Source organism: Neophocaena asiaeorientalis, unplaced genomic scaffold (genome assembly GCF_003031525.2).
Source record: "Neophocaena asiaeorientalis asiaeorientalis breed wild unplaced genomic scaffold, Neophocaena_asiaeorientalis_V1.1 scaffold78, whole genome shotgun sequence".
Taxonomy (NCBI): domain Eukaryota; kingdom Metazoa; phylum Chordata; class Mammalia; order Artiodactyla; family Phocoenidae; genus Neophocaena; species Neophocaena asiaeorientalis.
In genome coordinates, this window is record NW_020175018.1 from 7,806,733 (window position 1) to 7,829,181 (window position 22,449).

At 47.9% G+C, this 22,449-nt stretch overlaps 1 protein-coding gene across 6 annotated transcripts in view; it reads right to left on the bottom strand.

The window, feature by feature from the left end:
- Window positions 1–22,449, bottom strand: part of TTLL11 (tubulin tyrosine ligase like 11) — a 261,119-nt gene that overhangs the window by 50,217 nt on the left and 188,453 nt on the right. For all 6 annotated transcript variants that reach the window (XR_003005604.1, XM_024762453.1, XM_024762456.1 and 3 more), the window contains exons 7-8: window positions 13,054–13,305; window positions 5,800–5,906 (exon numbers count right to left, since the gene is read on the bottom strand). Coding sequence is in view for 5 of the 6 variants with exons in the window: in XM_024762453.1 (XP_024618221.1) it covers window positions 5,800–5,906; window positions 13,054–13,305 (359 nt within the window). In the remaining variant the exon portion in view is untranslated. The remainder of the gene's footprint in view (window positions 1–5,799; window positions 5,907–13,053; window positions 13,306–22,449) is intronic.

Genomic DNA, 22,449 nt, shown 5'->3' on the forward strand with positions numbered 1-22,449 from the left:
TTGTGCCAGGGCTGCTGTTTTTTTTTTTTTTTTTTTTTGCGGTACGCGGGCCTCTCACTGTTTTGGCCTCTCCCTCCCGGTGCGGAGCACAGGCTCTGGACGCGCAGGCTCAGCGGCCATGGAGGACCGGGGCACGGACCCGTGTCCCCTGCATCGGCAGGTGGACTCTCAACCACTGCGCCACCAGGGAAGCCCGATACTGCCTTTTATTGCCTAATCTTGATGCTGTCCTAGTCTCTCGCCACAGAGGAGTGAATTCCACTCTGGGAAGAGTAGAAAGCAAAGTCTCAATGATAAGGAGGTGTCCATGAGTGCAATTTACGTAACATAACTGCCTCTTCACTGACAACTGTGTTTCTTCATTTGGTTCTGGGCAATGAGAGGGCTACTACACCCCAAGTTTGCTGATAACACAAACAGATTTCTGTGCTGTGCTAGAAATTCCTTTTCAGATTTTTTTTTAGATTTCTGTGCTCTGCTAGAAATTCTAGAATTGGAAACTGAAATCTTTTTTTTTTTTTTTAATGACAATTGACAATTACACTGGCCTGCTGCAGAGGGTGAGAGACTGCATATTACGAAATTCCACCAAGCTCCTAAGTAGTCACTGGCATTTTAAGAGAGGAAGACAGTCTATTTAGAGAGCGATGGGCATGGGATGCAGCTGAGGGCTCCTCAGGTGGAGAGAGGTGGCCAATGGGCTGGGTCTGGGGGAGAGCCATGTGCTAAACGCGTGTGATCGTCGAGTCCCAGCTTTTGCTTTGGGTCACGAGAGTGTGGGGATGCTTCTTCCATTATTAAAAATAACAAATTCAAAAAGCTAAGTGAATAGAGCAGGCTATGCATGGACCAGGATGAAGTGTCTCACGAACCAAGGATTATGATTAACCCAGTTCTGTGCACCTGAGGTCCACTTTAAAAAAGCAATCAATAACGAGCCTATTTAAAAGGATGGTCTGAGATTTAGATTTCATAATATGTATGCTTTTTCTTACTGGGTTTTTTTTTTTTCCTCTCTAGTCTTTTTAAACACCACTTTTTCTTCTCCATTTCCATAGCAGGGTCTCCTCATGCAGGTCAAATGAAGGTTCATAAGGGCCTTGAGCATCGGGAATCTGGTTAACCCCCTTGGTGGGTACCAAAGTCTCATTAGGGCAGAAGGAAGGTCTGGGCTGGCTTCCAGAAAGGAAAGGTGCATCAGCACTTGGACACACTGGGGTTTGGGTCGGCTTGATGGTCTTATTCAAATGGGCTGGCATTTTACACTGGACAATAGGAAAGCAGAGGGAGACCCCTATAGACCACCGTTAGTATAAGCCATGGTTCTCACACTCAGAAGGCCCTGCTGTGGGGATGGGGGACATTTTTTATATTGGCATTCGTCTGCTCACCGAACATTCACTGGGCACCAAGTGAGATGCTTTTGCGTGCTCTGGTCGATGTGCCAGGCCCTCAGGGATACAGAACGAGTAGCGAGCGCCTTTTCTGGCTCGCCCACCATGCTAAGTGCTTTGCTTGTGTTCTCTCCTCACCCGCACGGCTCCCTCCTTTGTTGCTTCCCCCATGGGAGCTCTGGCCACCCCCTGTTACAACTTTCAACTGCGCATCCTTTTCATTTGTGTGGCTGGAGACGCTGGGTGTAATGGAAGGGCCAAGGATGAGCTCTGAAGGCAGGCCGTTCTTGGTTCAGATCCCAGGCTCCCCACTGTAAGACTTGACACGCTTGCTGAAGTTCACCCCTTTGAGCCTCAGCTTTCTCATCTGTCAAATGGGAATAGCCAGCCTTATCTCACAGGGCTGCATGAGACTTAAATGAAGCAATTCATAACAAGCATCTTTGATTTCTGTCACATGGTAAATGTTCAGTACATAATCTCTATTATTTTCTTTTCCTTGAGAATAGGGTCTGTAAAATAATTTCTCTTTTTATTCCAGTAGGGCCCAATACCTGGTAACACATTCATTACCCGTCTGTTGAATGAATGAATGAGTGAATGAACGAGTGAGTGCGTGCCCTTTGAGACTGAGAGCGCATGTTCTGCCCCTCTTCTGACTTCTTTCTTGCCAGCCCCACAGCAGCTCTAGGGCAGGTAAAGCTGCCCCAGCTCACATGGACCCACACCTCCGACCAGGCCTTTACTTCTTCTGACATCCAGTAGCTTCCTGAATGGTCCTGAGTACGCGGCTGGCTTCAGAAACTCCTCCTTGAGAATCAGAGGTGCTCGAGCAGGCTTCTCAGGAGGCATCTGGGCTCCGGCCTGCACCAGCTAAGACAGCAGTGGCCCCTGCGCCCACGGGCACAGACAGCCTTCTCATTCCTGGCTTTAATGCCCAGCCAGCCCTCACTGCCTGTACGACCCCCCCACCCTGGATGCTATTATTTCCTTTCAGGAGTGATGGAAACAGGAGAACAGGAGTATAAGCTCCAAGGAGGAAGGGAGACAGGTGCGTGGACGAGGCACCAACTCCCACTCCAGTTCTGCCTTCCCTGTGCTCTGTGAATTGACCTTTCACCTCCCTGCCTCACGAGCCCCCATCCCCTCCGCATCACTCAGATGAACAAGCCCTGCTCGGTGTGGCCCTGGACTGGGGACAGCGTCCTGGGCCAGGAGGTAGGAGGCTTGAGTGCAAATCCAGCTTCTGCTACTCACTGGCTATGGGATTTCAGACAAGTCACTTTTGCTCTTGGAAACCTCAGAATCTTGCTCTGTAAGATGGGATCTGATCACCCCCCTCGAAGGTCTGGTGTGAGAATTAGCAGTGATATTTGCATGTCGGAGGTGATCTCAAAATTGCAGTTACTACTAAGGATTGTTATTCCACACATTCAGGGGCTGAGGCAGGGCGGAAAGGCCTGGAAGACCCCAGCCCCAGATTTGCGCATCTGTATGTTCTAAAAGTAAGTATTTTTCTCATCTCCTTAACTTGCTCAGCAGACAGAGACGCTGCAGACCCCAGAAAACCTCACCCGAGCCTGTCCTGTGGGCAGCCCCTGTGGATTCCGCTGCTGGGGAGCAATTTAAGAGGCAAACAAAACATGAAAAGCTACTCAGAATTGACAATGGGGCCAGATGGTAATGCTAGTTTGAAGCAATAAAACATGGTAAGTAGCTTCCTGCTGCTATTCCTGGTCAATTTCAATATTTAATAATCTCACGGCCACCCGTGCCCCCTCATCTGCCCCCTCCACAGGCTCCTGCAACGACGCCCCGCATTCGGCTCACAGAGCAAACACGTCTTCACTTTCTGAAGGCGTCAGCAGAAAGCAGGCGGCTCAACTGTCACATGAGCGCCCTCCGTCCTGGAGATGATAATTCATCTGCCTACTTCTAAGAGGTTCCATCTCCAGCCTCTCCTGGTTGCCAGGGAAAGATGGAAGGGAGCTCCGACGGTGGAGATGTGATAGGAGCTCTCGCCTTGTCGAATCAGTGAGTATTAGTAGCCCCTGAGTTTTGCTTTTGAATTTAAGAAAGGGGAGCAGTAGGGAGCTGGGTGGTCATCTTACTCTGGGACCGATAGCAGGAGGAAGCAACCGGAAGGGGAGGGTGGCAGCTTGGTGTTAAAGTCTTACCCACCAGCCGCGCCTCTGAGCCTCAATTTCCTTCTCTGTATGAAAGAGATCATCGCGTCTACCTCTGGGAGGATTCTAGCCCGTGCTGCACGTGTCAAGTGCCGGGCAGTGTGCTCAGCATGTAGGAAACACCCAAGACTGGCAGCTGGAAGCCTCATTACCAAACGTGAAACCACTTAGCAAACGATGCCCAAGTCCCGGCAGCTGCAGGAAGGGCTGCTGGTCCCTGTGGGCAGGGAGCTCTAGCCCAGGGCAGACCCGAGGTGAGGGGCAGGATCTGGCAGGGAGCACCCTGCTCGGGATTCTCCCCAAGGGGAGCCCACTGATAAGATGAACTGTCCACGAGGGCCCCACAGGCTTTCAGGCCCTCCGACACAGGGCACCCCGGAGAGCTGGTGTTGCTGGCACCCTTTACGGAGGAGGAAATGGACAGGACGAGGTGAAACGGCTTCTTGCGCTTACATCGTAGGAAGTGGCATTGTCAGTTCTAAGCTGGGTCCCCCAACCCCCCTGATTTCAGGTCCTCGCCACCCTATCGCAGGAGAAAACTGCTCCCTGAGGCGCCCCCTCTTTGTGTGTCCTTTTTGCAAGGAGGCAGCCGAGTGGAGGGTGGCCCCCTTGAGCTGCAGTTTACTCGGCTGTGAAATGCGAACGTTAATACCTACTGCACTGGTTCACAGCAGAGACGTTTAATGAGGGAATATGCATGAGAGCCCGCTGTAATTTTGTGATGAGCTGAACAAATGTCAGGCGTGGTTATTATTATGGCTTTTTAGAAAAACCCCCTCTGGGAGGAAAAAGATCAGAAATTCATCCACCGAAGGCGGATTCTTCTTACTGAATCCTTCACCGGCCCCACGTGCTCTAGGGGGTCAAGATCAAGCTCTTTCATGTGGCGTTCAAGGCCTCGACAGCTCCTGCAACCCTGTCTCTGCCTCTTCTCCTTTCCCACCTTGCTGCAGAGCCTCCAGGCTACCTGGGGTGACCTGAGCCTTTCACGTGTGTCTCTGCCTAGACCAGGGAAACAGCCCTGAAGGAGGGGGTGTGTGCCACCCTGTCCCTCAGCTGATCCCACTCGGCTTCTGCAGGGAGTCTTCCTTAGGCCCTCCTTGCTCAGGAACGCCTCTGCTGAGCCTCCTGACAGCCTCTCTGTGCTTCCCTCCATCCTAGCACGCATCATACTAGCTACTGCTATGTCCTCATCTGCTTTCCAACTCTAGAGCCAGTTCCTCCTGGGCCTGAACCAAGTGCCGTTCACTCTAGTCTATCCGGGGCCTGGCCCCGCTTATGCCCTGGAAATGTGTGGCGAGGGATGAACCAACCAACGAATAAGTGACTGTTTCCAACATAAACAGAATCAAAGCTTTAGGCAAAGGATTCCAGCAGTGGAATTAGGATTTGGGTGGGCACAGCCTCGAGAGCAGAAGTCAGGATGGTGCTCGTGAATTCAAACTCAGCTCCATCCCTCCAGTGAGGTCTAGAGCTGATAGTGTAAGCAAGCCTTCCCAGGACAGACCCCACCCCTCCACCCCGTCCTCCACCTGCCTTTTGTTTGTAGAAAAACTTTAGCTTCCTAGGCCTTCCCCAAGTTCCAAAGAATACACTTAATCAAAGAAGTGAGAAAATGCAGAAACAAAGGAAAACAGTCAAGCAAAACAAAATAATAATAGTTTAGCCATTAAACAAAGTCAAGGACCTTTAATTCCTCCTCAAGGGCTATAGATAACATTCCGAGCCACGTCCTTTGAGCTGTTTTGCAGATACTGAAGCCCCCGCCAGCCAGGTGGAGGAAGTTAACTGCATGCTGCCCACAGGCACGTAGACCCCAGACGGGCTGGAACCAGAAGGTTGATGATGTTGACTCCCAATGACCTCATCACCAACCAATCAGAAGAATGTCCACGAGCTGATCACACACCCCGCGACACCTCTCCCTCACCCTGCTTTTAAAAACCTTTCCCTGAAAGCCACTGGGGAGCTCGGGCCTTCTGAGCTGCCTGGACTCCTTGCTTGGCCCTGCAATAAATGCTCCCTTTCCTTCACCACAACTCCGAGTCAGCAGGTTGGCTTTACTGCACGCAGGCGAACAGACCCAGGTTTGGTTTGGTAACAATAGGATGACCTTCCTCCTTCCCCCACCTTGACCCTTAACAAGAAGAAACAGATAATGTACCACCCATCCCTCTCTGTCCTCTCACAGGACACGGCAGAGGTCAGTCATCAGGTACCTGAATCCCGCTGGTCCACGGTCATGGAGTTCCATCTCCTCGTGATGTCAATGTAGAGGATGTCCACGGCGGCCATGGACAAGCTGCCGCTACTGAGCTTGCAGTTCCTGCAGAAGACAGGAAAGGACACGTCACTGCCAGATCCAACCCGTCCTGTCCGGCTTCTGTGCCTTTGCCCGGGCTGTGTTCCCCGCCTGGAAGGCCCTCCCTCCCCACAGCTGGAACTAGCGAAGGGTGAATGGCAGGGAACCATGGGAGAGGAGGCTGAAAATGTAAGAGCTGAGGTCAGATCCTGTGGGTTCCTGTAATGTGGTTCATTAGGGCTCTAAAGGGCTGGGAGGAGGAGGGACTTCAGGATGGCAAGTCTTGAGTTGAACCTGGCTCTACCACTTAGAAGCAGATGGCTCTGATTAAACTATTTCCCCTTCTTGAGCCTCAGTTTCCTGACCTATAAAACAGGCAGTCTTGATTACAGTCACTGTGGTCTGGAAAGGTGGGCAGGCGCGCTGAAAAGAGCATGATTTGGGCCTCGGACAGACCAGGACTGAAATCCCGGCCCTGCTGCTTTTTCTAGCTAGTATGGCTGTGGACCATTTACTTAAATCTTCGGTGCCTCTATTTGCTGGTCTCTTAAATGAAGATAATAACACCCGCCCACACAGAGGAGATGAGGCGGGGCATCCCAAGGCCCTGGCACCTGGTTGGGCCATGACAACTGTTGGTTCCCTTCCCGATCTCTCTCTACTTGCCCTCTTGCTCTCAGAGCTGCAACCATCTAGGCCCCTTCAGAGGCTGCCTGAGGCTGACCTTTCAGTGAAGGCCCTGTCCATTCTGGAGGAATGGGGCTTGCTAGTCAGAGTGTCTGGATGAAAGAATTTACGCTCTCTGGTCAGGATGCAGGCAGCCCTCAGCTGGTCCAGAGGCACTTTCCTCCTGAACCAGATCGTGCCGGGGAGGCGAGTCCCAAGACAGGCCGGATTTGCCCTGGGAACCCCGAAAGCTAGACCTTGGGACCAGCTGTCTGCTTGGCTGAACTACACTGCATGCTGCTTTCAACTTTCCAAGTGTGTCCACATCCGTCGCCCCAGCTATGATAAAGTGGTTCTTTGGGTTCCCATTTGTCATCATCTCTTGCGTGAATAGCTCCCTTAGGAACCCGAGAAGTCGGGGGTTGATTGGCAAGCAGGATTTGGGCATTCCACAGGCCCCTCTCCAAACCCATGCACACCCCTGACACGTGCCCACGTGTGCCCAGCACAGTGCCTGGACGAGGCTGGTGCTCCTTATATGACAGCATCCTCCCTCCCTCCCTCCCTTCCTTCCTTTCTTCCCAGCCTGTATTCCTCAGGCCATCAATTCACATCCTGCTTCCTCCTGGGCTCCGGCTCTGTATTTCAATCACAAGTCACAGTGGCAGACTTCAAAGCACATCAGCACACAGTTACTGAGCCTCAGTAACAACGTGTCAGTGGATGCAGAGCTTTTCATGTCACCCATCACTGAGATGGCTATCTCTATTGGGTCCTGCTGGGGACCCGCTCCAGTCTCTCCCAAGGTATATTCTAACAGCCTGCACTGTTCATTTCCAAAGCTTCATTAGGAGTGGCTACGGGTTTTCTCTAATTATCGTATCCATGTCCTCTGGACCACTTGCTCCCCACAGGACAGGAGCTCTGCCTGGCTTGCTCTGTGGGTTAATGGCGAATAAAAAGGGAAACCAAACTGACCACTGGTATATAGTTATTTTTTTCCTGACAGGTAGAAATTAGAAGTGTCAAACCTTTAGTAGGAGTCATAATTTACCAAAGAGGATTCTCCATTTATCCCTTTTCCAAAAGTAACTTTCCCTCCCTAGTGATACCTGCAGACACAGTCGATGGTAACATTTGCTGCTGGGGCAGGGGAAGGTGGGATCTGTGCTGGCTGCCGTAGACAGGAAACGCTTTAAAAGAAGTTTGATCCTGTAGGCACTTCTTGGGCACCATCTGTATGCCAGGCCTCTTCCTGCCCATGAGCTCTCTGGGTCTTTATAACCACTTTATGAGGGAGGTGTTCTTAGGCCCACTTCAATGACGGGTAAGCTGAGACTCAAGAGAAGGGACATGGCTTGCCCAAGATCACACGCTGGGATTCACACCCAGGCCTCCCCTGGAGGACAGAGTAGTGGACTTGGGAACTTTGGGGAGAAATGGGGAGGTGGCCCAGCCCAGAGCTTCAGGAAGAGCCCAAGATTCAAGAGACAAAGTCTCAGGTAACCCAGAAAGTCTGGAGCCTCTAGAGAGGCCCTGTTGGGAAGCTTTGGGATATAAGGCTGGGGGGTAAGACAACCAGGGTCACTTGGAGACAGGTTTTCCTAGGTTTATCCCCGTGGTCACCAAACATTCTTAATGCGCTCAAACAGGGAATGTCTCCAAGGGTTAAGATTTTGGAATGAACTTTTCATCCATCCGCCCACTCAGTATAGAATTTGTTTTGTGTGCACTATGTGTAAGTGGTATTCTGGGCCCAGTGAGTGACGCCGGGATCCGGATCAGTCTTGGATACGGCTCTCGGAGGGCAGAAATGATCTCAGAATCTGGGGTGAAAACATGAGGCCTGGTAGCTCTTAATCGTTCGAACAGTTTCCCCTTATGCTCTGGGATGCAGTTCTTCAAATGACTGACGAGTGATAGCATAAATGCTTCAGTGGAAGAGAGATCCAAGAAATATGGTAACATGAGAAGCCAGAAAGATTCCGCAGAAAGGACAGGCTAGAAACGTACATGGAAAAAATGAGCTTTGGAGTCAAAGGCACACGAGTTTGCATCTTGACTCTGCTATGTGACCTTGAGCAGGTCGCTGACATTCTCTGCAATCTAAATTTCCTTATTTGTATGAGGATAAGGCGACTCGCCATATAAAGCTATCTTAAGGACTAGCTCGGTGCCTGGCACATATGACGGCTCCCAGCCTTCCTCCATGATGCAGAACCAGTTTAAAGAAAGGTTTTGTTTTGTTTTCAGAATCAAAAGAATACGGGCACAGAGGATGGAGAGAATCACAAATCATTCAAGTTCACTAGGAGCCTAAGATTAGAGAGATGTGAAATTATCATCCCCATTTTCTCTCAACAACTAGTGACATCTCATGGGAAATTTAGAAACCAACTTTTTCCACTCCATAAAATCCTATTTATAGAATTTCTTTCGTGTTCATCCTTCTCTGTGAAAGAAAAGCAGCTTATTTTTCCTGGAGAGGTTTCTGTAAGGTGAAAACTAACAAATAATCAATATTTGTTTAAAAAAGAAAAAAAAAAACCCCCACTCTCTAAACATCTGCTGGGGGGAGGGAAAGACTACTTTGGTTTATAATGTTTCTATTTTTAAAGGCTATTGATAGCCCAGGCATAAAAGTCTCATGATATTACTGGAAAGAGATCATCACAGAACAGGGGAATTTTCAAAGTCACTGAGGAGTTAATGACGGAGGAGGAGGCAGGGCCCCCGACACTTCCATTCCAGAACATTCTAACGCTCCATGCTGCCTCTCAGAGAATAACACCCCACAGCTACCCATTATGAAGCATATTAATATCTCCTTATGAGAAAAGGGAGTGGAAGGGGGAAAAAAAGGAAAAAGAGAAAACCGTTCTCTAATTTAGAAGGAGACCAGGATTAGAAACCACAAAGGACACGAGTGGGGATCTCCAAGCGGAATGGCCCAGCTTGAAGCAAACACTCGAGGTGTGGAGAAGCTGCCTCCCATTTTCTAGAAATAAACCCCAGTTTTGGCAAACCGTTTAATCTTCAGGCTGCGGAAATGGAAAATGCAGCGTGTGCCAGCTGATGTCAAACTCTGATGTAGGATACGTTCAGAAAATGGGTTCTTAGTGAATTACATAGAAATCCTCCCAAATTAGGAATCCGATGGAAGGAAAATAATACAAATGCATTTCCCTCGAGAAAGCTGCCACACTGAAGAAGCAGATAATTTCTGTGTCTCAGAGAAAGAGATGTCTCCACACCTCAGCAATTATTATGAATTAAAAAAAAAGAGAGAGCAAAGAGGTGCTTAATTCATCGTAATACGTGCTACTGTTATATGCCTCCTGAGGAAATGACACAACAAGCTGGTTAGATAGAGTTAATTCTAGACGAGAGGATGACAGTTCATTATTTCTCATTTCTTGGTGGAAAAGAAAAATAGAATACGGCCAGACTGGCATTAGCATAATTCACTCCTAAAATTGCTGATCTATGCAGCACGTTATGAGAGATGGTCACTGAAAATCAATTCAATCGGAATGTTTATTATTTTGTTCCCTCCAGTTCTCTTCAAGGAACTTGAAGAGAAAGAGTGGGTAGAACAGACGAAAGTCAAGTTCAACTTCTGCCCTTTGCGTGGGAGCTCAGAAGGGAGGGTCTCTAGCCAGCAAATATGTCTCTGGCACAGTGCCCCAGAGAAGGGCACTTGGTTTGATTTAACACATGGCATAAATATTATTAATTCATAATGAAGCGAAATTTAAACTGAAGTGGAAAGCAGAGAGAGAATAGTTGTTAGCAAGAGAAAACACGTGCTGTTAAATTTAGCTGGCGAGACGGAACACACTCAGATATAAATCTGAAAGCAGAGAAGATCATCTTTTACAACAAAGTTGGCTGTTCGGATGTCTTGGTACATTTGAAAAGGAGAAATCTATTAACAGTTGTGCAATGTTTTCTCCATTTCTTCCTGCACCCTTCATTACTCAGGACACTTGCTGGGTGGGTACAGAGGGAGGGGAGAGGGGCTCACAGTCTGGGTCCTTCTGCTCCGGCTGCCTCTTCCCTACCTGAAGACATTGTCACTTGTCACGGTCACCATCGCTCCCACTAACAGTACTTGGCCACAGGTTGGGAATGACGGCCACAGGACCTAATAGTCGCTAATGTCACAAAGGTGGGTTTTTCATGCAAACACTCTTAATTATAGAGAACAAAGGGTTGGAAAAATCATAAAGCCTCTCACACAGAGACAGATTTGTAGCAATATTTTTCACATCATCCAGTTTCAGTCTGAGTGCATTTTAAGTATCTTCTTTGCTAGAACCACTCTCAATTCTTTTCAGGAATTTTCTTTTCAACACTGTATATGAACATACCAGTCCTCTTAATATTTACCTCAGCCTCTCACACCAGAGGTAACACACCGGTGGACTCTATGGGCCGCCACGCTTCGATTGAACCCAGAATTATTTTCTGAATCGCCGACATTCAGTATATACATGCATTGATATTTTACACAAAAATCAATATTTCTAGCTTCTCTTGAAAAATCAAAAGCTTTGGTTAATACTAGCCCGGCAACAACCTTTCCTTTTGCCACAGCCCCGCCCCCCCTCATCCTTCTAGACCCCACCCACTGGTTTGTTTATCCTTCCTGCCTGCACCCTCCCCCCACCCCATCCTCAGGCAAACTGAGATTGTGATTCTTGTGATATGTAATTCTTTTTCAAATCTCTCCCTCTCTCTTACATTTTAGTAGAATTGTATTAGGAGTTAAAAGGAAGCATCCGACCAACGTCTTTTGCTCTTCCTTCCTTCTTCCTTTTTCCTGCCTGGAACTTGACCATGATGGCTGGATTTTGAGCAGCCATCTTGTGACCATACGGCAACCCTGAAGCTTGAAGCACATGCTCAGGGTGGGTAAGCACAAAGACAGAAACTGGGGAGTTGATCACATTGTGGGGTCATTAACCAGCCCTCGAAGCCCCACTGCCAAATTTCCTGTTATATGAGAAGAAAATTAATTTTACTCTTTAAACCATTTATAGATGGGTATCTATTCCTACAAGTCAAATGCAATTCTTAAATGAGTCAGAGGGTATCATGTTAGGTAGTTTTCTCAGGGAAATAACGTGCCTGTTGACTTCCTTGAAAATTCCCTCTGCCTCATGGAAATAATAACAAAAGACTCCCATTTCACAAACAGCTCCAGTAAACTTGGCAGCGGGCCAGATCCTTTATGATATATTACGTCCCAACCTCATAACACTCCTGCAAGGTGGGAGAGATCATTCCCATTTTACAGATGAGGGAACTGAGACTCAGAGAAGATAAGGAATGTGCCCAAAGCCACACAGCTGTTAAGTAATGTGCTTGGCTCTGAAGCCGAACCCCAAAGCTTGTGCTCTTTCCATGGGGTTTTCTTTTCCCCTGAAACTAACACAAAGCCCCTCTCAAAATCACTGTGCAAATATGACTTCAGGTTTGCTGAGATGGCAAAAATTCCTGCTGATACTTCTTCAGGCCACCCTATCAGGAGTATCAGAGCGCTAGAGTTAGAATTTATAAAATTCATTTAGAGAAAAGCATATGACAAATGGTTTCCAATTCAAGACTTCCAATTATTCGCTTTCATGAAAAAAAACTATGAACAGGGTGACTTTGTGTTGCCAGATAGAAATATTAAAACCAACGATGAGAAAGACAATAGCAACGTGGGATGCTGGCAGGTAGTTCCGCTGAGGTGTATAACATACAATCCTAGGGTACTGATAGTTTCATCTCCATTTTATAGGACCATTGAGGTTCAGAGACTGTCATTAACTTACCCAAGGTCACACAGCTAGTAAGTGCTCCTGTACTGCCCCCAAAGTATCCCAGAGGGTAGAGGCAAGTTAATGAATAATCTTGGGAGATTAAGTGGCAATGGCTTATTTTATAGGCTGTGGCAAAAACATGATTTCTTTGTCTCATGTTTTATCTTTAAAATTCATGCAAATTTTGTATTATACTCTGTAATATAACCACATTATTTTTATATTAGAACAAATGTATTAAATTATTTATCAACTGAATTATTCAACTTTTCTCTCCTGAAATTGACACTTTGGAAGATGTGGCTTGTTTCTCTGCTGTGGCTTCATAAAAGCTCAGCACTCAGCCACGTACCACTGGGAGAACATCACCCCAGTTTTAGAAGCACGAGGTCTGTCTGAGTCCAAGGGGCAATTATTCATATATGAATAAGGACCTAGCTCAGGGTAACGCAGAATTGTTTTCTAACCACAAACATAATGTTGCGAATACTGTCACATCCGTAACATTCATTAATTCATTCAACAAACAAGAGTCTACTATGTGCCAGGCCCAGTGCCAGCTGCTGGGCCAATCCAACCCCAAGTGGGGCCGTGATCTGGCATCACAGATTCTCCCAGGCACAGTCAGAGAGACGGGACCAGCCAGATGTGGGGCTGGTCTCCACCCTGCCAGAGGAGCTGGTCTCACTGACCTTATGAAGGTACGAAAGCCTGTTGGTCCCAACTTCATTGTCCCCTTGATACCCAGGAACCGGATAAACAGGTTTGCCATCCTGTCCACCAGGCGCAGGTAGTTGAACTGCTTTGCATACTTGGGGAACACCTGCTTGAGGCAGATGGAGGGCAGGTGGGCTTCGGGATGGGCGCTGCCTGCCGAGGCACTGGCCAGATCGCTCTCAGAAGGCTCTTCCTTTGAGGCTAACGGCTTCCCAAGCTGCTGAGACCTGCAGCACACAAGGAGTTAACGACAGAACCAACATTTAGAGCCGGCTTTACAGCACACAGATTGCTTTCCCTTGCAAATTCTCCTTTCCTTTAGATTTATAGCAACCTGCAGGGGGGGTGTATCATTACTATTCTTAATGCACAAACCAGAGAACTGACCTCAAAGAAGTGACCTGCCCAAGCTCACATGGCTAGGGCGTAGCAAAGCCAGAACTTGAACCCAGGACAGAGCCGGGACTAGACACTTACACTTCCTCCGTTCTACCATCCTGGCTTCCCAATATGGACAATTTCCTTTTCCGTACTCATGACTGAAGAGAATACTTTATTATAAAGCAGTCTGGGTTTGATTTCAAACTCCTACTTATGGGTAGTAATTGAATAATTAAGAAATATAAAAATCTCATTGAGGGCTGGCAAGAAGCCACAGACAGTTCAGTGAACAATGTGCAAAGATACAGCAGTCACCCAATTCTAGGAACAGGCACAACGGGATTTTGTGGCTTAACTATTTTCTTATTTGGAACTCGTACAAAAGAAATGATCGTACTGTTGTGATTCCTTAGTCTGGATATTTTCTTCGGAAATCATCCTGATACTCGAGAAAGTTCACAGCCACTAACTCTCAGATATGCACCTCCAGCTGGAATGTTCTTCTCACCTCCAGACACACAGATCCAGCTATCACCTGTTCACCCTCCAGGGTGACCCGTGGGAATCTCACACTGACATGACCATTTCCCCTCACCCCAAATCCACACTCCCTGTCTCCTCGAATGTCACCACCGTCTGTCAGTGACCCAAGCAGGAAACATCTGAATGTTTCCAACCCCTCCTCTCCCTCTGTCTCCACAGCATCCTTAATGTTCCCTGGAACCCACTCCACTCTCCCCCTGCCCTGGCCTTGTCTGCTCTCTCCTGGACTCTAACAATGGGGTCTCCCGCCTCCGGCCTTTCCCATCCACAGACCCATCCTCCACATGGCACCTGAGGTGCCCTTTTAAAGCAGACCTGGCTGGGATGCGCACTTCCTACAGTTCTTTGTGGTTCCCGAGTGCCTACATGATAAAGTCCATACTCCTCCCTCTGGCACGCAAGGCCCTGCCTGATTCCCTCTCTGCCCTCCTTATTTCTTGTCATTGCCTTAGACACACCGTACCCTTCAAGGCCTTGACCTCTGCTGCCGCCCCAGTCACGGCCTGGCCTGGACATAGAGACCCATGCTTGCTGGACGCCCAGCCCCCTTCCACACTCAGGCCTGTCTCTGCACCTGCAGCTCACCTTGCTTTCCTGTCTCTCGTCCTGCCCATAGCGAATGAGGGGCCAGGCGTAACCCTTTCCACCTGTGTGTCCATTCCAGAGACAGAACCCTTGTAATAGGGAACAACAAATCTGACTCCACATTGAATCTGTTACTTTTACTTTAACCTTTGTGTTCTCCTGCTTTTGCTACAAGTTAATCACTAAAGGGATGTTACCTGTAAGCCTAAGTGATACATAATGGCCGTCTCTGGGAACCCTGCCTCCCATGTGATGAGTGTTAAGGTAAAATACCTTTGTTTAGCTCACAGGAGACCTCCTGACTAGGCCCACCTGTGAATGGCTGCAGGAAGGAAGAAATTAACACATCCCCTCTGGAGTCTGACTGTAACCAGGACTTTACCCCCTCCCCTTTTAGTATAAAAGCAGCCTGAATTCTAACTCCAGGAAGATGGTTCTTTGGGACGCTAGGCAACCATCTTCTCAGTCTGCTGATTTTCTGAATAAAGGCGCTATTCCTTGCCCCAACAACCTGTCTCTCTATTTATTGTCCTGTCGTGCGGCGAGCAGTACGAGCTTGGACTTGGTAACACCCTGAGCGCGGTGTGAACGGCCAGTAAGTACTACCCAGCTGGCTAAGAGATCCAGGAAGAGAAGAGCCACATCCCATGGTGCTGAGATCAATACCAAGGCCATTTTCTACTCTTTTCTTCTCTTTATTAAATGGTCTCGTCCCCAGAGCTCCCACTTCCAAGCACACCGTCAGTCACCAAGCTGGGCTGTCTTGGTACCTTCATACCTGCTTGCCTCAGCCCTTGAAGACTTTCCCAGCCCTGGCTGCCTGGCACATTTCTGTTGCACTTTCAGAACCAGCTCAGCTGTTCCCTTGCCCGTGCTGAAGACTGTCTTTCATGTCCCACTCCTGCCCCTCGGACTTCACTCCTCTCATCAACTGCGCTGCACTTCCTTACACGCCAGTCCTTCTCCCTGTTTTGTGAGCTCGTTGAAGGCAAGGACCACACCTTATTCGACTCTATTTCCACAGGACCTGGCACATATTAGGTTCTTCGGAAATGTTTCACTGAATTTGTTGAATTGGGAAAGTTTGCTTTTAACAGCAAGGTGAGCTTCAAATAAAACATCAAGGTTATGATGCTTTGTACCCGCCCCATAAGCTCGTTTAAACGGGAAAGAGGTTCGAGAGAGAAACAGCATACTTGACGGCCCTACCAGAATGGTCTTTTCTTTATGCTGGTCCAAGGAGCCAGCCTCCAAGAAAGAGAACCCCCTTATGTGAATAAAAGGTCCTGTAAGTTCTGTTCATGGTTCCTTCTAAGTGGGTCTCAAAGCGAGGACAGGCAGAACCAGAGAAGCGCAAAGGAAAACCTCTTCTAAAGTTCAACAATGTGGATGGTTCCGGGGAAACAAATGCTCCCTCCTACAAAGAGGAGGGACCTTATTCCTCCGGAGAAGCACTGCATTCCCAGGGGGAGTGGGATGGAGTGGGTGCAACTTCCCTTCAGCTAAACTGGTTTTATCATCACCTCCTTGAGTTTAAGACTGTAAATAAAAGTCAGGTGGTTACACTTCAGATGAAATAAAATGTTTTCACATTAAGGTTATAGGAAGAAAGATGAGAAAAAAAGCAGCACTGTTACTGGAAATTAGCTCTTAAATTCCTGGATAAGTGGCAATCACTAACTTCAAAAGCACTCATTAAGTTTTTGTTAAAGAAAAGATTTGGAAATACACAGTTTGAATACACTCCATGACAAAGAAAACGGCTGAGAACTCTTCAATCAACAGAACCGTCCCACTTTCGTGATCTCATCTGCTCTTCACAAAACACGTGCAGTACACTGTTATTTTTATACCCCTCTTCCAGACGGAGAAACTGAGGCGCAACAAGGCGAAGCAGCTCTTTGCCTTGGCTGGACTGGAATTACACATCAGTTCTCCTAACCAGGGCTGTTTCCATCTTGCTGCCCTATTATTCCAAAGCACATCATGGTTCACATTGGGGGTTACCAAATCCAAAGGACTGTTATTTTTGTTTTTAAATAGTTTTTAAAAAATTATAATAGTAATTCATGGTCTTTGTAAGCATTCTGAGAACTGTATAAAGGAATCAGAGTCATTTGTAATCCCACAATTCAGGGATAAACACTACTAATGTTTTGACTTTTTATCTATGTTTCTAAGTTAGGATCACATCCTGGGTTATATCATAAGTGTCTCCCCATGGCATTAAGTATGCTTTCATGAGCATAGTCTCTCATGGACATATAATGTTCCATGTTATGCCTGAACCGTAATTTAATTGGCCATTCCCTGTCAGTCAGATATTGTCTACATGGCTCGTCTTTGACTATATAGGGTCTGGGAGCCAGTCCCCTAAGCCATGTGCTCCCTCCCAGAAACATAACACGTTAACAGCTAGCAGCAGCCTTGGAGATCATTCTGTCCAACGATGTCATCTATTTTCTTTTATTGTGGTCTACTGTACGTAACATAAAATTCACCATTTTAACCATTTTAAAGCATGCAATGCACAATGTCGTGCAACCACCACCTCTGTCTAGCTCCTAACCTTTCCACAATGATGTCATTTTAGAGAAGAAATGACTCCCAGGTAGATAGGACATTAGCACCAGTGGGTCATCTGACTGGCAGATCATCCAAGGGGGTGGCCGTAGCTTGGGTTACCTGATGAGGGGGACCTCACCACCTCCAGGCCACCTCTCAGGCTGGGAAGGTTTTCTGCATGGCACGTCAGAGGCTGTTCTCCCTCTGGTGTCCATAGCCCACATCCCAACCCACCCTCAGAGCCTCACAGGATGGATCTGTCTTCTCTTCTCCATGACAGCCTCTCACCTTTCTTACTGGATGACTACCATTCCCCTTCCTTCCTGGATCCCAATTAATAACCTCAGGATGAAAAGGGCCCTCAAAGCCACAGATATTTTCATGGACTCAAAACCACAAATTCAGGCAGAAGTGGTTTTACTCAACTGGAAGAAGGCAGTAAAGATATGGCTGATACATAAGAGGAAATAAAACAAGGAGAAATGGTTATTCTGCTGGAGATAATTCCAATTATCACACTGAGATCCAAGTTATCACAAATACTGTAAAGTCCTGTTTTTACCTAATAGCATTTTATTTTATTTTATTTTATTTTTAAAATTTCTATTTGCCAGGTTATTTCTGACTCCATATCTTTTTATATTTTTATTTTTAGAAATTTATTTATTTATTTTTGGCTGCATTGGTTCTTTGTTGCTGCACGCAGGGTTTCTCTAGTTGCGGCAAGTGGGGGCTACTCTTCGTTGCAGTGCATGGGCTTCTCATTGCGGTGACTTCTCTTGTGGAGCACGGGCTCTAGGCGCATGGGCTTCAGTAGTTGCGGTGCGTGGGCTCTAGAGCGCAGGCTCAGTAGTTGTGGCGCATGGGCTTAGCTGCTCTGCGGCATGCGGGATCTTCCCGGACCAGGGCTGGAACCCGTGTCCCTGCATTGGCAGGCGGATTCTCAACCACTGTGCCACCAGGGAAGCCCCCTAATAGCATTTTAATGGAAAAGTCAGACTTATGAAATAGAAGTGACTGGTAAAGTAAATATAAATCCAGCTTACTTGGGGTCCTTTGGGGTATTTTTTCTTAAATTGAATTTGGTGTGTCCTTGATTCATTAAAATAGGGGAAAGAATCCTGGAATGTTTTATCTATTATTGTCTTTCAAATAAAATGGAATTTTGTTTTATTAAAACTCTTGTGAAAAACCACCTACCACTATTTGGCCTGGAAAGCCTACTGTTAAGAATACTACTATTGGGCTTCCCTGCTGGCGCGGTGGTTGAGAGTCCGCCTGCCGATGCAGAGGACATGGGTTCGTGCCCCGGTCCGGGAAGATCCCACATGCCGCGGAGCGGCTGGGCCCGTGAGCCACGGCCGCTGAGCCTGCGCGTCCGGAGCCTGTGCTCCACAATGGGAGAGGCCACAACAGTGAGAGGCCCGCGTACCGCAAAAAAAAAAAAAAAAAAAAGAATACTACTATTTATCAGGGACCCACTCTGTGTCAAGCAGCTTACTACCTATATATGATCTCACTGGTTTCTCGAAACAATGCTACAAGGTAGGTAGAAACTAGTCCCATTTTACAAATTAGGAACCTGAGGCCCAGAGAACCTTAATACTTGCCCAATGTCACAAATCAACGGTGGAATCAGAATTTGTACTCCAGACTGTCTCACTACACACTCAAGGCTTAGCTCACTGTGTAGCTCTTGTGCTAATTTGATTTAAATCAAACCAAAGACTTTTCTTCTGATGTACAAACTATATATGTATACATTCTAGGGAGTTAGCAAAATAGGAAGGTAGACACAGCAAGTTCCAGCTTCAGAGAAGGTGCTTGAATTCTCTCAGAGAAATAATTCCCATTTTTAGTGAAGCATCCTTCAATAATTTATTCGTTCATGAACCATTTCTCAAGCGCTTACCTGTCCCAGGGGCCTGGGCTACACAGGTGAGGTATACACAGTCCTAGCTACCCAGAAGCACATGACCCGGTGGGGGGAAGACTAGACCCATCCATAAACAATGACTGAGCCAGGTGGGAGTGGCCAGGTGAGCATCCAGAGATGGGACCTGGAGCATATGGAAGTAGGTCGGCTTGCTGGGTCTTAGTCGTGTACATGAAGGGGAGCAGGTAGGAATATGACCAGGAAGCCAGCTTGGGTCTGGGTCTTATAGGATCTTGAGTGTCAGACAAGGGAGCTTGGATGTGGCAGTGTAGGAGATGACAAGGTTGTGGTAGATTTGGGGGAAAGGAGTGGCAAAATCAGAAGTTCAGAGAAGATGAATGAATCTGCCAGCAGTGTGTATCCTGGATCGTGGGGGGAGTGGACGATGTTAGGAAGCTACTGGAACACTCAAGCTCAGGGATTCTGAAAGCGTGGTCCCTGGTCCAGCAGCATCAGCATCCCTGAGTCCTTGTTAGAGAAGCACACTCTTGGCCCGACCCCAGACCTATGGCCTCAGAAGCTCTGCCTTAGCAAGCCCTGTGGGGGATTCTGATGCGGGCTGAAGTCTAAGAATCACTGGTCTCGGTGAAAGAAGATGGATTTGGCAACTGCTTGATCTCGGAGGATAGAAAGGGAGCAAAGGCTCTGGATCATGTTCCCGGGCAATCCTGTGGCTTGACAGGAGAGCCTGGTGGGCAGCGGGACGGTCCTGGCAAATGGAGGGAGGTAGGCAGGCTCCTTTCCCCACCATTTGGCCAAGACATGTCCCCCCCCTCAAAGCCCCTCGGGGATTTCAAAGGCCCACTGGCATTCCGGAAGAAACGGCCAACAATGCACCAAAGAAGTCCCTTAAGTTAGCCCAGCAGCTAATTTAAAGAGCTGGAGGATAAAGTCACTAAAAATAAACGGAACTACCATGTAGCCTGGCTCTGTCATTTGATAAATCTCTTCCATCACAGGGGCCCCATTTGCTTGATGGCAATGCTATATTGTTTGAAGAGAAGGCGATAGACGGGTGAGGCATGTGTTTCCAAAGTGATGAAGAAAGGGATTTAGTGAGGGATTCTGGCTGATGCTCTAGTCCCTGTGAGACCTAGATCCATGCTGGGTCTATTCCCACTGGCTCCGCTTCGTGCAGTGTTCCTATGAATGCTCGCCTGGCCGCTTCCACCTCTCTCAATCACTTTCCTCCACAGCACAGTGTCACATCAACCATAAAACACAATGGTGATGATATTGATTATGTGCCAGGAACTGCCATCTTAAAACAAATAGTCTTGATAAAATCCTACAAAGCAGGCATTATCATTATTCCCATTTTACAGATGTGGAAACCAAGGCACAAAGATACAAATTAATAGGTTGTAGACCCAGGACAGAGAGCCAGGCAGGCAGGTGCCAGTGTCCTTGTTTCTAACCACTGCACTACGGCTTCTTCTATACATGAGGAGTTATCGGGCATTAAATATCTGAGAGTCAGGTCGGTTACTTGTAACATCTCATTTGACCCTGGCAATGATCCTTATGAGTTAGGTATAATAAGTGGCTCCATTCTGCTGCTGACAAATGAGCTTCAGAGAGGTTAGGCTACTTTCCAAAGGTCACTCAGCTATTAACTGGCTGAGTGAGGATTTGAACAAGGATCTGCTTGAGTTCAAAGCCCAGGCCCTTTCCTCTCCATCATGTTACAACTCAGTGTAGTTACAAAACTTCTCTGAACTCATTTTTTCCTCCTTTTCAATGGGAGAGAAGTCTCCTACTTATCCTACTTACGAGGGAGAGTGGTTGGGAGGGCACTTAGTCTAAGCCCAGCACAAAACTGTTGCATTCTTTAGGATCAAAAACACAGCCTATGTGTAGAGCATCCAGATGATTCTGCTGGGTCGGGGGGGGAGTTGTAACTGACCTCAGTGCGACGATATATCCGGATGGGGCTGTTCCATTTCCACTGCCCAACAAATCAATCTCTGTTTTACAGTTTCAGGCCCACACGATCACTGAGGCGCTGTGTGTCGCATGTGTGGGAATTAACGGAGGCTCCCGATGGAGGCAGCAGCAGACTAGGTCTCTGTCCCCGCCTGGGATGAATTCCCGGAGCCACCAGGCTGGGTATGCTGCACGAGCATCTACCCATCGGGCCAGGCAACGAATTAACAAAAGAACAAGCATACAGACCTAGTCCAAGGCCCCCTTTCCCGCAGACCCAGAACTCAGGCGATTTCCGAGCTGGAAGTGCCTTTAGGGGTCATGTGGCCCGGTCCTCTCATCTTCCAGATGAACAAACCGACAGCTCGTTTAACAAAGGCCTCCCAAAGGGATTCTTTTCCCACAGGGCTCTCCCTGCTCTGTCCCTCTGCCCAGAGTGAGTATCTTCGCCCTGGTCCCTCTTGCTTTCTTTGTCTCTGGGCACGGGCAGTAAGAGACAGTGAAATGTACTGTCACTCAGGCCGGGGAGGGTGGGAGGAGATGCTGCCAGACAGCTCCTCCCCACAGGCGCCGGCCTGGGGAACCCGGGGTGTGGGTTCTGGGGTTCGTCCAGAGTCACCGCTGGAATCCCAGCTCTGTATTCTTGAGCTGGGTGACCTCAGGCAAGTCATATAACCTCAAAGCTTCAGTATCCTCTTATATAAAATGGGAATAATAATGGTACCTAAACTATAGGACTGATGTAATTACAGAGAAAATGGATACGTGGTACTTGGCACGGTGCCCCAATTCCTGTTAGCCACTTTGGTTATAATCACCAGCATCTTTATCTCCCACGTGTCACCATCTCGAGGGGCTCACTGTCTTGTCCCCAGCTTCAGCGGGAGAGATCGGCACACACCTCCGGGAACTCAGGAGAATACAGGCTTTCTTTAACCACTTTTTGGCATTCTGCCCCACCCCCGGCCCACGTGACCAGACACTGTATTGTTCTCTAGCTCCTTCGACTGCCTGCCGCCTGGGGTCAGACTGCACCTACCCTCTTGTCCCAACCTAAACAAATCCCCTAAATAAGTGAGTCTCATTATCTCAGGCCTCGCTGGATAACTGACCCTTATCTGAGACCCTGGTTCTCTACTGAGGATTACTGATGTCACAGAATCATGCACAGAGAGGGATATCTGCTGCGCCCCACATAAAACAGAAGTTAAACTGAGGAGTAGAAAGGGCCCTAGCAATCATCTCGTCTCGTTTTCCTTTTGAAATAATATTGGGAAGTCAAAGCAGAGTCACTTGCTTGAGGGGAGGCATCAAGTGAAAGATGGTGGTAGCAAGGGCAGGCCCAGTTCTGACTTCCTGTTCAGAACCTTGAAAACAGAAAGAAAAAAAAAAAAAAAAAAAAACCGACACCACTACTGAGCTAAAACACCAGAGT